The following is a 13,976-nucleotide window of genomic DNA, read 5'->3' as shown; positions in this document are numbered from 1 at the left end:
CTGTATTGTTGATATGTAAGCAAAACAGAAAAGGAAATACAAAGGCTTTAGGCAATTTCTTTTATGTCGCTATGCGATAAAATTTAAAACTTTGGTTAGTAAATTTAAAATTACATGCTTAAAAAAAATAATATTTTCCAATTTTTGCTCAAATATACTTAAAAGTATGTTCTTTTCTATGGTTCAATCCGAACTTACTTTTATTTGCCCCAATCAGAGATAATGACATTTGAAAAAGGGCTATTTATGAGCGAAAAGTTTCCATAACTTTTGAAAGTATAAAGTTAGACTTTCAGAGTTATGAAAAAACGTGGATTGAAGTTTTCTAAAAGCTGTTCAAAGGTTGTTTTAACAAAATATAAAATTTCTTTCGAACATTAACAAGTCTCAATTTTACATTTGGATTACTACTTGTAATGAACTTAAGCAGTTCATCTGTCTTTTTACCAGCAATAAGCAAATTCGCCAACTCTCTTCGACTAATATCCATATTTACTAGTTTTATTTAAAACGAATAAAATCAGAAACCTTTTTTGACAGTCGTTTCACTTATGCAAAGCTTGCTGCGATGAGAGAATGATATTTGAAAGTGGCTTTTTTCATAATACAACGATATGTGTGTAAATGCTTTAATGCGTTGAACCTGCAAAACTACAAACTTTAAATCTAAATTGCAAATTTTAAAAAAATATCGTATTCGCCAATTTTTGCTCAAATATACTAATAAGTATGGTCTTTCATGTGGTGGAAACAGAATTCAATTTTAGGTGCCCGCATCAGCGATATTGAGCCTTGAAATAGGCTATTTTTTTAACGAAAAGTGTCCATAACTTTTTAAAGAAAAAAGTTAGACCTTCGGTGTCTTGGAGAAAAATACTCGGCTTGAAGTTTTCAATAAGCTGTTCAAAGGTTGTGTTAACAAAAAGTAAAAGATACGAAAGTTATACTAAAAAAACGTTTTTTTCAGGAACACCCTAATCTTTTTTTTTAAATTTCTTGTATAACAAAAACTAAAAGAGATAGAGCTTTAATATGCTCAACAAATTTATTCAAAATAAGTTACTTTACAACTTTGTGGAAGACTGTGGAGCTCTATCTTTCATCAGTAAAAAGTTTATTTTCGTATTTTAGATAAATTAGAACCACCCTAATAACTATTCCAATAAAAAGAAGCATCTTCTAAAGTACACAAATTCATCCTAAGACATGATACGGCTAAATTATACAGGTTTGTCAGAAAGTAAAAATTCCTCCTAAATTAGCGATCTGGACCACTGTGCATTGGCTTAAAATTTATGCAAAAAGATTATTTATCTCATTAGATTTTAAAAGAATTTTCTTCTGTCTCTGATTTATTATAAAAAATTAACTAGAAATATGCATTTTTTTTAAAACAAAGGTCAAACATTAGACTTTTTTTTACGTTGGTCGATTGTGATCATAATAAATGTACATTTGTACATATTATACATTTTCGGAAAGGGCATACCAATACCTTTCGAACTGTTTCGACCGGATCCTATTTGAACGAGGTATTGACAAATAACTAAAATAGTTCCCAAAACACCTTTTTCGAAGAAAACTTGAAAATGCTTCTTTAAAAAAAGTGGACTTTGTTTTCGTATTCAGTGATCCAAAATTAACTTAGAAAACAACTTTCTTTTTAGCTTATCGCGATTTCCTTAAAATTGTTAAAATCTGTCACATAAGATTCTGAAAATATGAAAAATCATTTTTCTGTAATAAAAAACAGAGCAAAACCAAAAATGAGGAAGCAGAAGAAAAACATTTTTTTTAAACTCAAACTTCTTTGAAAGAGAAATTGAGTATTATTTTCGTGTTCAGCGATCCAAAATTAATCCAGAAAACACTTTTTTCATGTAAACTAGTGTAATATTTTTTAAGACCAAAAGAGATATGTGAAAAACAGAACAATTTTCACTTGATGCTTAATAACATCACCAGTTTTTATCGGATTTTCGTGATCTTAGGCCTAAAATTCACATGAGAAGTTTGTCTGTCACATAAGATTTCAAAAGATTTTTTTACCGAATTATATTTTTTATGAAAAATCAACTAAAAATGAGTAATTTTACCAAACATGACTTTTTTTGATTTTGGTTGCTCTTAACCCTACATTATTGATATTTAATCTAAACATATTATACATTTTTGGAATAGGCACATCAATACCTTTCGAATGGTGAATCGATTGTGTTAATCGGAAGATTTGTTCCTGAGGTATTGACCAATAACTGCAAAAAGTGCTCAAAAACACGTTTTTCAAAAAATCTCAAAAACGGTTCTTTGAAAAAGAAAATGAATATGATTTTCGTGTTCAGCGACCCAAAATTGACTTAGAAAACACCTGTTTTCTTAACTTCATGCAATCACCCCCAAATTTGTAAACTAGTATACCTAGATATCGCACGGTACGAAAGGCTATTTAGCAGTCAACTACGTCAAAAATGTTCTAACTATTAGAAGAAAAGTTACCAGAAGGCTTTTAAGAGTATGAAAAGCTATAAGAATCTAGTCTACGGTATCAAGAAATTTCACTAAACCTGTCTTGGACTGAGACTCGTTATTTAGACTTGGAACATGGGTTTGTATTACTTGTAGCAACTCAAATTTCCAAGTATAGACAATTTTCTTCCGATTTGAAGCAGCATTACTAATCCTTTTATCTAAATTAGTTGGCTCGTTCACAGAGGGGGCATCATAAGACCCTTACGGGGTAGCCAAGGCAATAAATTATTCCTCTCTTCCTGGACGCCAAGTTTCGTAAGTTTACAAGTTAGCATAGAGGTTTTATGAAAAAACGGATGGCGGACCACTCTTCAACATTTCTGTCAGTCGCTTTGAGTGTTCTTTAAGGGAGCTCACAAGTTTCTCTCCGAGACGCTTGTATGCAGAACATGACCTAACATCATGTGGACTCTTCCTAAGGTACACACTTTTCAGTTTTTCTTTTCTGTGGAAATCATTATCTAGACGCAAGTACCTGTAGTTGAGCAGTACAAACAAGTGGACAAGTAGACGAAATTTCCCCATCACGTCGTGGCGAAATAGAGCTGAGCCAGCGTCGGTTACGCAAACGAATCTGACTTAGCGTAGTCCACTTTGTCATCCTTCATCACGGCTGAATGAAATTGCTTGACTACATTTTTACTGACTGAAGCCAGAGATCTTGTAATTGGTTAATCTCTTCCCTCGGTAGATTCGTGCAAAGGAGATCCATCTCGGCGGCAACTACTCCATTTATCTCCACGTCACGGGCTGGGACATAGACACGGTACTTTTTCGCGTTCGCTTGCTTCAGACTACCAATCACAACGCGCAAGCGACTAGACCGAATTTTGTTCGGCTCATAAATCAATTTGCTTCCAGCTCCCAAAAGCAATGCGATATCGTTAAAAATATTGCGAATAGCAAGGGTCCTATGCTACTACCTTGCGAAACACCTGATTTATTTGAAAACTGCGATGATATGCTATCATTCAATTTGTGAGACACGCCTCGGCAACTCCATTTATCTCTACGTCACGACCTGGGACATACACACGGTACTTTGTCGTAAAGCGACTATCGCAAGAAATCGTATTCGCTCGCTTCGGATGACTTACCACAACGGCAGAGTAATATGCCGTCAGGTCCCGAGGAATGCTACCTATGTTAAAGTTTTGTCTTTGGGCTGGAAGAACACCGTAGAAGTAGTTCCAACAACAGGGAACGTTGCTCTGCCCTGTAGCATCATCCTGTTACAAACAAAAGAACTGTACCGCTCTTATACGTGCACTGCGGTCATCGACGTGCTATTGTATTAAGAACAGTACACTTTTATACTGCTTCGAAACAGAACACAGCGGATAAAAGTTACAAACTATCGGTTCGAATACCTGGCAATGAATGGGTATTTTCTTTATAAAAATAGTTTTAATTTTAATTTCCCCACTATGAGTTTCAGAGCTGCATTTAGTATTCAGATTCGACGAGACGGACTCTTGAAGTATAGAGATTTTGGACTGTACGAGTCCCGTCTGTCGATTTGCTTTCGTAAATATGTTGGTACTGTAAAACCAACCAAAGGAGGTTCTAAATGTTTTGGCAATGCTACCAGTAAGCTGATTCCAACGATACCGCTTCACACAGCAATAGAACAGAACTTGCAGTCCTCTACTGACTGGATAACTAAACACAGATCATTGGCTAATATGAAATTGACCTGGAACACAGCTACATCATTAAAAAACAGAAAAAAATCAGTGGATCCAGATTACTGACCTGCTTTACATCTGACCAATTAGTAAATGGAAGCGATACACAATAATCCAATTTCACCAAAAGCTACTCGGTATTCGTCAAAATAATACTCTTGAAATCATAAATGATTGTTATTGGTTATACGTGACTACTGACTACTCCTAAAGCGCGACCAAGTTCAGATAATGTGTATGCATGAGAAAGGTTCCATCTTACTGTCAGATCGATTAAATCAACTTTCGATAAATTATTTTTCTCTTCTCGATTTTGTTTTTATTCTGTTTTCGTCGACCTCAACATAGTACGTGTTAGTGAAAAAAGCTCCGGGAAGAAAATTGTCCCGGAATGCACGAAGATATCAGGTACCAATATATCATTTATTCACTCACAGCGCTGCGGCATAAATCATAATTATGGGCGGCGCATAACTCATCCCTTATTTCTCGGGAATCAACGGCCAATTTAAGTGTAACACTCCACGAGTTGCTAGTCTCGCCGAGCTATTGGGTGGTACAAAGTGTACCGTTCCCGGGGTTCGGCCTACCTCAATGATTCGATGTAAGACTGGTTGCCTTTGCACAAATCAGTGTTTTACACGTACTACCGATATAAACTATGATTTTGCTTGTGCTGGTTTGCTTCTTCGGTTGCAATTTAACACTAACTGTAGTCTGTATTGTGGATAGTACTTTTAATAGTCTCCGCTTCTGCACCAGTTGCTTAGGAGTGCTTTGCAGCAAAAACAAAAAAGAATTACACATGTTTTGTGCTGGCCAGCACCGAGCTGGGTGAAATTAGTACCTCCATGATCTAATTCCTTTTCTCGTTTATGTTCTCCGGAGTTGTCTGGTTTTAAACGCACACACAAGCCTACATGTTCGAGTGGAGATTTGTTTATCGTGACGTAATCGACATGCATCGCCCGCTTTCGCTGCTCTCTTTCGATCACTATCTTTTCCGTTCATTCCCGTGCACTCGAATGGCGAAGTAGTTTTAGTCCTGACCAGTTGCAGTTGCATCTGAGGGGAAAAACTAGGTCTCAATCAGTTGCAACCAGTTTCAGCAAGAGATTAGACACGCTTTTTCGTCCGCTACTGGTGGTCGCCGAAGAAAATTCCATATTTAACGTATTTTGTTTTTACTCTGCCCTCGTGCACAGGTCGAAGATCAAGGTGTTGACCCGAACCTACGTGACGGTGATGGTGCCACTCCGCTTCACTTTGCTGCTTCCCGAGGACATCTGACTGCAGTCCGTTGGCTGCTAAGTCACGGGGCGAAACTGTCACTGGACAAGTACGGTAAAAGTCCCATCAACGACGCTGCCGAGAACCAACAGGTCGAATGTCTGAATGCACTGGTGCAACACGGCAACCGCGAACCAGATCATAGTGAATCAAAACAGCCAAAGCCCGCCCAGCGACAACCGGAGCAAGTGTACGGATCGCCTCCACCACTGGCTCAGTCAGTAACGCCCCAGCAGCAAAAGCGGGTCTCGAAAAAGCAAACTAACAGCCATCATCACTACAGCAAGAACAAAGTGTTCAGCCACAACACGATGATGTCCAAGTCGTCTTCCGGTAGTTCAGACTCGGAGCCTTTCTATCTTCATCCGCCTACAATCAGACAAACTAAGGTATGGTTTATCAACGAATATTGAAAAGATACTTTATAATAACATTTTAATTTTTAGGACGGTTTATACACCCGCCAATCCCCCGACAGCTACTATGGGACAGTGCCACCAAATGACGGCGTCTACATTAATCCGATGCGCAATGGTTCCTCGACGCCGCCCAGCCCGAGCGGTAGTGTCTCGGGTGAATCGTTCTTCCTGCACGACCCACAGGAAGTGATCTACAACAGGGTGAAGGATCTGTTCGACTCGGACCTCAGCAGCACCAAGGATGAACGGAATGTCAACTCCCGCGCAATGACAGGTGAGGGCGGGTTGATGTTTGTTTTTCGTGTTTTCTATTTCTGATTCTTAAAAAAGTGATCAAGACAATCGAATACAGATAAAAAATCGCACACGTGGGAAATCTTTCGTATGCGTATCGCATCGGTTTGGTAAGGGTACAAAAAATACGTATTCCCGCATGAGTTCGTGCGAATTGTTTGTCAAAGCCTTTTTTATCATAGTGATGTTCGGGTGAGTGTCAATGTTTGAATGAATAGATTGGTTTCGAAGTAAACATAATTCAACCGTTTAAGGAACAAATAGAATGCTTGCGTCAATTACGCGTCAGGCCCAACCTGGATAGTTTGAAAGCTGTCACGAAAAAATCTTATCGCAACAAAGATAATTTTTTTCAAATCAAGCTTTGACATCCCGTTAAGGACGGAGCATTCTGTTTGACTCTTCCATGCTTCCGGGCCATATTTTTATATTTACAGAAAGCAAGGTGTCTTTGATTAGTAATTAAAAGTGATTGCTACTGCCGTAGTCATATCGACCATTTGTTTATTTGGTAGTGTTGATCTGGGAGGGAGAAACAGACACTACGCACGAAGTGTAAATAATAGCACTTGTCAAGAAGCAAGAAAACTTTCGACAGCTAAAATCAATCAAGGTGGGCGACGCATAAATGAGCAAATTTCTTTTTGCGTGTCATTGATGCAAGCGTGTTACCGGCACATGACTTCAATCGTGTGATGGAAAGGAGCTTGGGACAGCATAAAATCAGTGAAAGTTTTTTTTCCGGGTGCTTTACATTGATTTGAAGATAAAGTCAGACGACAGTTTGCTTCCAGTACTCGAGTGAAAAGGGACAAATTTCGGAACGATGTGTCTAATCTTCTATTTTTGAAATAGGATTTTTGTGCCGTTCTTCTCCTTCATTCTACCACGGCTTCCTAAAAAATTTCTTACACTGATTATTAAAAACCGATACAATATTAAATTCAATCTGAAAAATAGAATTTAATTTTATAAAAATTTAACTAAGAGAATCCTTGAATAAGGAAACTCGCCGGTAGAGGCATGTTTATCTGATTTGTGAAATGTTGACCAATGCATACCCGAATAGAAATGCACAGTAACAAAACCATGATTTTCACTGTGACAGTACAGTAATTTTACAATAATTTACAGTAAGTTTTAGTGTTATGATACAATACAAAAACAATAAACTTTAACGTTTTTACAGTAAATTTCAATGTAAAATAGACTTTTACAGTGAAAAAGGGTGGTGGTTATGTATCTTAACATTAAAAAAATCAATTTTTCTCTATACATTTTTTTCTCGAAAACAGTAAAATTTAATGTGAATGCACTGTATCAGTTTTTTGCTGAACAGTGAAATTTATTGTTACATGAAATTTTATTGTAAATCTACTGTGAGAACTTGGCATCGCATAATGTTGAAACAATAATAACTATAATATTTATTGTTTTATGATAGTTTGTAGGGTAACTGCTATTGTAAAATTCTATCCGGGTAGGTATTTGATAGGTAGATAGGTACGGCTGCAGCCTTGGAACGTAAATATCCACATAATGAAATAACAGAAAAAACGTTTGATATAACATGTTTTCGTTTTTATATTTGCCCTTTATTTACTACTGAAAAATATTGCCAACCTAAATAAAGTACAGAAAACTGTTTCCACCTTTCTTTTTACATCATCCAACAATTTTAACCGTCGAACTGTCAAATTTAGCCAAGGTTATTTTGCAAATTACTTTCGAAGTATAAGATTTTAACTAATAGATGGAAATGGAATTTTTTTCATGATTCGGATCATCAGATTAAGCTGCATGAGCACCCGAACATTAAAAATATGTCGATGTCAAACTTCATGTCGAAGTAACTTGTCAATTTTTTTCGAAACTTTGTTTATATTTATTAGCATGCACCTAAGCCTACGTTGATGATTTTCATTTTCTCAGTATACTCTCAAAAGAAACTTTAAACTGGAGAACCGTCAAATCTGACTAGCAAGGCGTCACTCATTCTAAAATTGTTAAATAAGTCACAAATTTTTAAAACTTTCTTCGCACGATTTACACCATTATTATTTGTCTTTACTATAGATATGAAAATAGCTTTTATCACATGTTTTAAATAGACAGATGATATAAATTATTTTAAACCAAAAAATATTTTTGAATTACCAAAAAACGTGCACGTCACAGCATATTTTTTGATTCTATATTCCCATTTCTTGGAGTAGAGAACATTTACAGCGTCGTCTCAGTTCCATAACTGGTTTCATAACAAGCATAAAATATATTTTAGGCGTAATTCATTGATCTTGTAGGCGACGATACAGATAAATTACATATTCAAACACTATAAAGACTTATTAAGATTTATAAAGATTCAAGTGAAAAAGACGCTTTTGTTGAATCCCCCTCCAGTTGTTTTTTTATAGTGACCATTTCCTCTTTCCTTTCCTCTCCTCGTTCATAAACTGTCGTTCTGTCTGGTATTTTGATTAATTCATTAAAATGTAAATATTATTTGAAATTTTCATATAAAATTAACCCTTTATTTTACATTATAGCAAGATCGCAATATTGTCTTAAAACGATGCTCGAAACTTTTGAACGCATCTAAATTCTTCTTCTTCATTGAATACATAGAAATACAATTTATTTGATAATGGCAGCACGGATTATCGAAAAATTCATCTGGCTAATTTGAAAATGGCATTAAAATCACAGAAAAACTTTAATAATATTTACTGCTACACCCAATCTAGACAAAAATCAAGGAAACTCATCGTTCGGAAACATTTTCAAGCAAGCATATGATGACAATACTCTCATTTCCTCGATGAACACTTTTCTGTGGCTCGGAGTGAAAGTTTCGTTCTGGCTGGCTATGACATTCACATTTATTGAGTCTGTTTCTCCCTCCCAGGTGTTGATTACTGCGAAATTTTCTGCCGAAAATCTTGACTAAGTTCTCCCACAGAAACAGTTTTGCCATGATTACTCTTTTAGCGATCACACAAAACTTCCTTCGAATGCCACTACAATTTTTGTGACAAAGTAGCAGGAATCCGAAAAACAAAAGGCCAAACTTTTAAGTTGGGTGCTATGCCCTCATGGCGCAATACTTGATCTCATAAAAAATCTCTTTGAAATTTTTTTTGCATAATACCAGGCGTTCGGCTCTTCTACCAAAAGAAAAGTTTTGGATTCAGTTTCCTCCTCAGCGAACTAGAACGCCTGTGCTTACTACTGAGACATCACTCGTGACTAGGCAATTCTTTGGGCGTTCCTACAATGCGTTTGACTTGTTGGATTTAGTGCTTAACTGGCTCCAATTTGGTGTCAGTTTAAATTTATCTATAATGCTCCAAGTTGGTGTCAATTTCTGACGAGAAAAATTCGATGAAATTGAAATTACGCAGCTCCAGCCCATCTTCGTCGAATAGAACAAATCATCTTGGGACAGGAATGAGGACTGCTCAGTTATATAAAGTTTCGATATCAAGTGTAGTATTTATTTGTTGTTTTTTTTCGATGGCGGAAAGGACCACTTCCATATGTGAATGCCCGGTGTTCATAAACTTATTTGCGATTATAAGTTCTCTACCATTTCTTAAGCTAATTCGATGAAATACGCAAATGCAAATACTACGGTCCTATTGAGATTCTGACCTACACAACGGTCACTGTAATAACTAGATCTACTAAGACTTAAGATCATTTATTGCGGTCCTCTTTTGGCTTTTCTATTATCCCACAACATACAGGTGGCAATATTTTTGTCACGATAAGATAAAAACAAATTTTACGTATACAATTGTTACGGATAGAAAACCTGTCCGCAAGCCGCCTGATGCTTCTCGTTTGTGTCAAGGTGGTCTTTGTAAGTCCGTCCAGTTTCGTTCGATCGCAATCTTCCCACTCCCCGCATATGTCTAATTTGGGCTTCCTGAATGACTCTTCTCTATAAAAATGATCCGGTATGTATTGTAATGTACGATACGAAGAATTGTTATTGGTGCAATTTTCTTGGTATAACTCACACATAGTCTTACTGTTGAGATCATTCAACAGATAGCGCTTTTCGGGTCGCTAACGAGAATAGAAGCTGGAGTAGGCAGGAAAGCTATGAATGTTTGCGTATCTAGTCGATGTGTATTTGGCTGACAGTATTGAATGCCCGCTGATCATCTTATGCTACACTCAGGAAAAACGTATTGCGGAATTCATGAGAATTCTTATGAGTTAGAGATTACTGAGTAGGGAAAGTTATGAACATTTAGAGCCATAGTATTCAAGTGAAAGCAAGGATGTGAAATATATATATTAGTGGCAGGATCATTGGAAACAGGCTTAAAATCTTACAGACTAATCTTTTGAATTCTGCTGGCAGGAGTCGAGCTTAGGCAGCATTACTACGAATAGCTCAAGTGTACCAACATGTCTCGCGGCAAAGACTTGTCCCTCTTTGCCATGAGAACCGATAATGTGAAAACATATTAGTCGAAATAAAAAAGAAAAAAAATATAAATTAAGGTCTAGTTAGACAATGTACTAGTACCCAAATAAGCACTAGTTAGACACAAAAAAAATCCAAACAGCTATCACGACACGTGAACGAACGTTTAAATCGTGTAAACTGTTTGCATTTTTTGTGCCTAACTAGTGATAATTTTGGTACTAGTATCGATACATCGTCTAACTAGCCACCCAGTTGATGCTAGTGACTGACGAGATGACTTCGAAACACAAAAAATCCAACTTAATTTAAGTTAAGCCCATTTGGGAATTAATATTGCGCGACGTTCTAGTTTACTCTTCTCCCAAATAAGTCTAAAAATGTGATATTTTATCATTCTACCTTCCCCACAAGTGGTACGTACACACCAAAAAATCGGAATTTTATCGTTGACGTAATTGCAAACATGACACTATTCAACAAACCGCAATTTACGAAATGACGGAACATTACCGTGTTCCGTTTGATTTTGCATGAAACATATACTTTACATGCGCAATGACATAAATTTACATGATTTTTTCTATGTGTGATTTATAAGTGTTCCCTAAAAGACTAATTCAAATATTGGAAAGATCTATAAGACCACCTTGTATTTTTGTGCTCCATTCATCGTTCGCTCGTCGAAAGAGAAGCATCGCGATGCGTGGTCAAGTGATAAGATAAACTAAATTTCCGTCGTCCATTTGCGCGTGTATTTCTGTGTCTCATTCACTTTTTGCAAGGCGAATGAGAAGCATGTTGATGGGAGGTCATATGGTGCGGAAAGAAGACAATTGTCGACGCCCACATATTTTGTTGCGCATATTGTTTTTGTTAATCAGCCTTATTCTGCATTCCGACAGATTGCTATTCCGAACGAATGTGGTTTGCGTTCTCAATAATAATGGCGAAATCAAATGGGTATTAGATTCGATCGAACCACATACGTTCGAAAAATATATCCACCGTAATACAGATCAAGACTGAACATCAACAATCTCAAGTATTGACAATAGTATTGATCGTGTGAGGTCGATTATTAGATTTCAATTACCAGTCTTAAGTACAGTCTCGACGCACTGGTTATGTCCCAGACATTGTCCAAGAATATTTTTTTATACATTAAATTCATTTTGTTCATTCAATGTGTTTTATTACTTTTAAAATTATATTCATGGTATTCATTTAGTCCATTATGCGCAATCCATAAATTTGCGCAGTTTATTTTTTACCTAATTATATTCAAATTACTCTTATTAATCATTTTATTAGTTCGAGTTATCGTTTACAATTTAAACATTCGATTCAGTTACTCAAATAATTGCTTTTATTAATGTTTTCTATATCATTCATTTAATTAATTTGTATCATTTTATTAGTCTTATTCGCTCTTGAAAATTTTAATTTTAACCGGTTTATACGCTTGGATAGTTTTATTCATTGAGTTCATTTTATTACTATTTTCATCATCTTGGTTTATTTTATTAGTTTGATTTATATTAATCATTTCGCTCAATATACGAATTTGATAATTTTTTAATTTTTTTTCTTCATATTTGCGTTATTAATTTTATTCCCTTTGTTAAAATATATTCATCTTTAATTTTTTTTAAATTCAATCATTTTACATATTTTTAAAAATTTGATTAGATTGATTGAATTAAGTTTTTCTTTTTTTTACTAAAAACATCAATCGAAAACTGTCACAAGTTTTCGGTGGTAAAAAATCAATATTCAGAATGTCCTTTTATATAACGTGTTCTATTTTGCACGAGCAAATATAAAAAGTAAAAATTCAAAACGCCGCCAACTAAGCAAGGGCTCCCCTACACATTAACTCTTTATAAGGCAGTGGTAACTATATTGCCACCTTTTCGTATCATTCAAAGCGCAGGAATATGAAATGAGAAGTGTTCCAATCTTATGAAATCTACTTGTTAGGAGTCTGGCAACTCTTGCTATTACTTTTTATTGAGATCCAGTTGTTGTTGTTGTTGTTGTTTTTGTTTATTACCGACACTTTACACCAAGGAAGAGTGCATTCGTGCTGGAAGAAAATTTTGCCTGTAAATTTTACAATGCAGTTACAAATCAAAATATAATTTTATAACATTTTAAACAGGTTAGTTTCCTTGAGGAATTTTACCATACTCTTCTCATTTTTCCTGTCGTTGCGCAGAGTCGCTCGCAGACTAGTCGACACGATATCGTGCTTCCGTCTAGCGTCGTCGTAGTTTCTGCAGTGGAGGATCACATGGCGGACATCTACAATGATCCCACAGCAGTCGCACACTGGTGGTGGAGTTTTCTTTAGCAGAAAGTCGTGTGTTAGTCGGGTGTGCCCTATTCGAAGCCGGGTAAGCACTCGCTCTTTGGCCGAATCCTCGCGGTCAGTCCACTTCACTGTGTCGAATTTAACTTCGCGAAGTTTTACTTCAGTAGACGCAGACCATCGACAGAACCACTGATTTCGGATAGCTGTTTTCATTTGGTTGTTCGCGTCTGCTCCCGGAACGTCTATTTGCAAAGGGGCATTACCCCTGGCTTTTCCTGCAAGGCGATCTAACTCTTCGTTGCCATGGATGCCATCATGACCCGGAATCCAGCATAGTTTGATTGGACGCCCTCGTAACATGTTTCAATCTGCTGAATCCACGGGTGTTGCGATTTGTTAGCTTCTAATGCCGATAAGCAACTGGCCGAGTCAGACATAATCACCAAATCACTGACCGTGTTATGTGTTGCTAGCGCTGTTTTGATTGCAAACGCTTCTGCCGAGAAGACGCTGCATGACGATGGAAGACCAACCGATTGTAGGAAGTATTCTCCATACACTCCCGCACCTACTGCATTGTCATCTTTAGAGCCATCCGTGTAGACGATAGTTGAACGGTTGAAACGACCTGCTAGGAGCTCCTGAAAAGCAGGCCGAACAATTTCAGGGGGGTCTCCAGCTTTCACACGTCTCTTTATGTCCCACACGATCAAGGGCTTGGGTTCGTACCATCTTCGTGCAGCTAAACGCGTACGATTGTAAATATCTGGAAGAGGGATTCCGATCACCTCTGTCAGACGTTCGGATGCTCGATGTACCAGGGGGAGATCGGCAATATCCTTGCTTTTTCCCAACGTATGCATGGCCAACCGGGCTATATTTTGAAGAACGAGTAGGTCGAATGGTTCTGCCATAATTGCTAGAATTGGACACGTGACGTAGGCATCGGATGCGAAACTTATCATCCTATTGTATGTAGGAGCGAGCGTTTGGATGAC

The 13,976-nt window shown here is 36.8% G+C and overlaps 1 protein-coding gene across 3 annotated transcripts in view; it reads left to right on the top strand.

The window, feature by feature from the left end:
* LOC131680582 (uncharacterized) overlaps positions 1-13,976 on the top strand; it is a 483,677-nt gene that overhangs the window by 344,670 nt on the left and 125,031 nt on the right. For all 3 annotated transcript variants that reach the window (XM_058961308.1, XM_058961303.1, XM_058961298.1), the window contains 2 exons: positions 5,423-5,896; positions 5,954-6,200. In XM_058961308.1, the coding sequence (XP_058817291.1) occupies positions 5,423-5,896; positions 5,954-6,200 (721 nt within the window). The remainder of the gene's footprint in view (positions 1-5,422; positions 5,897-5,953; positions 6,201-13,976) is intronic.

Source organism: Topomyia yanbarensis, chromosome 1 (assembly GCF_030247195.1).
Source record: "Topomyia yanbarensis strain Yona2022 chromosome 1, ASM3024719v1, whole genome shotgun sequence".
In the NCBI taxonomy this organism is placed as follows: Eukaryota; Metazoa; Arthropoda; class Insecta; order Diptera; family Culicidae; genus Topomyia; species Topomyia yanbarensis.
This window is presented reverse-complemented; position numbering and strand designations above follow the sequence as displayed.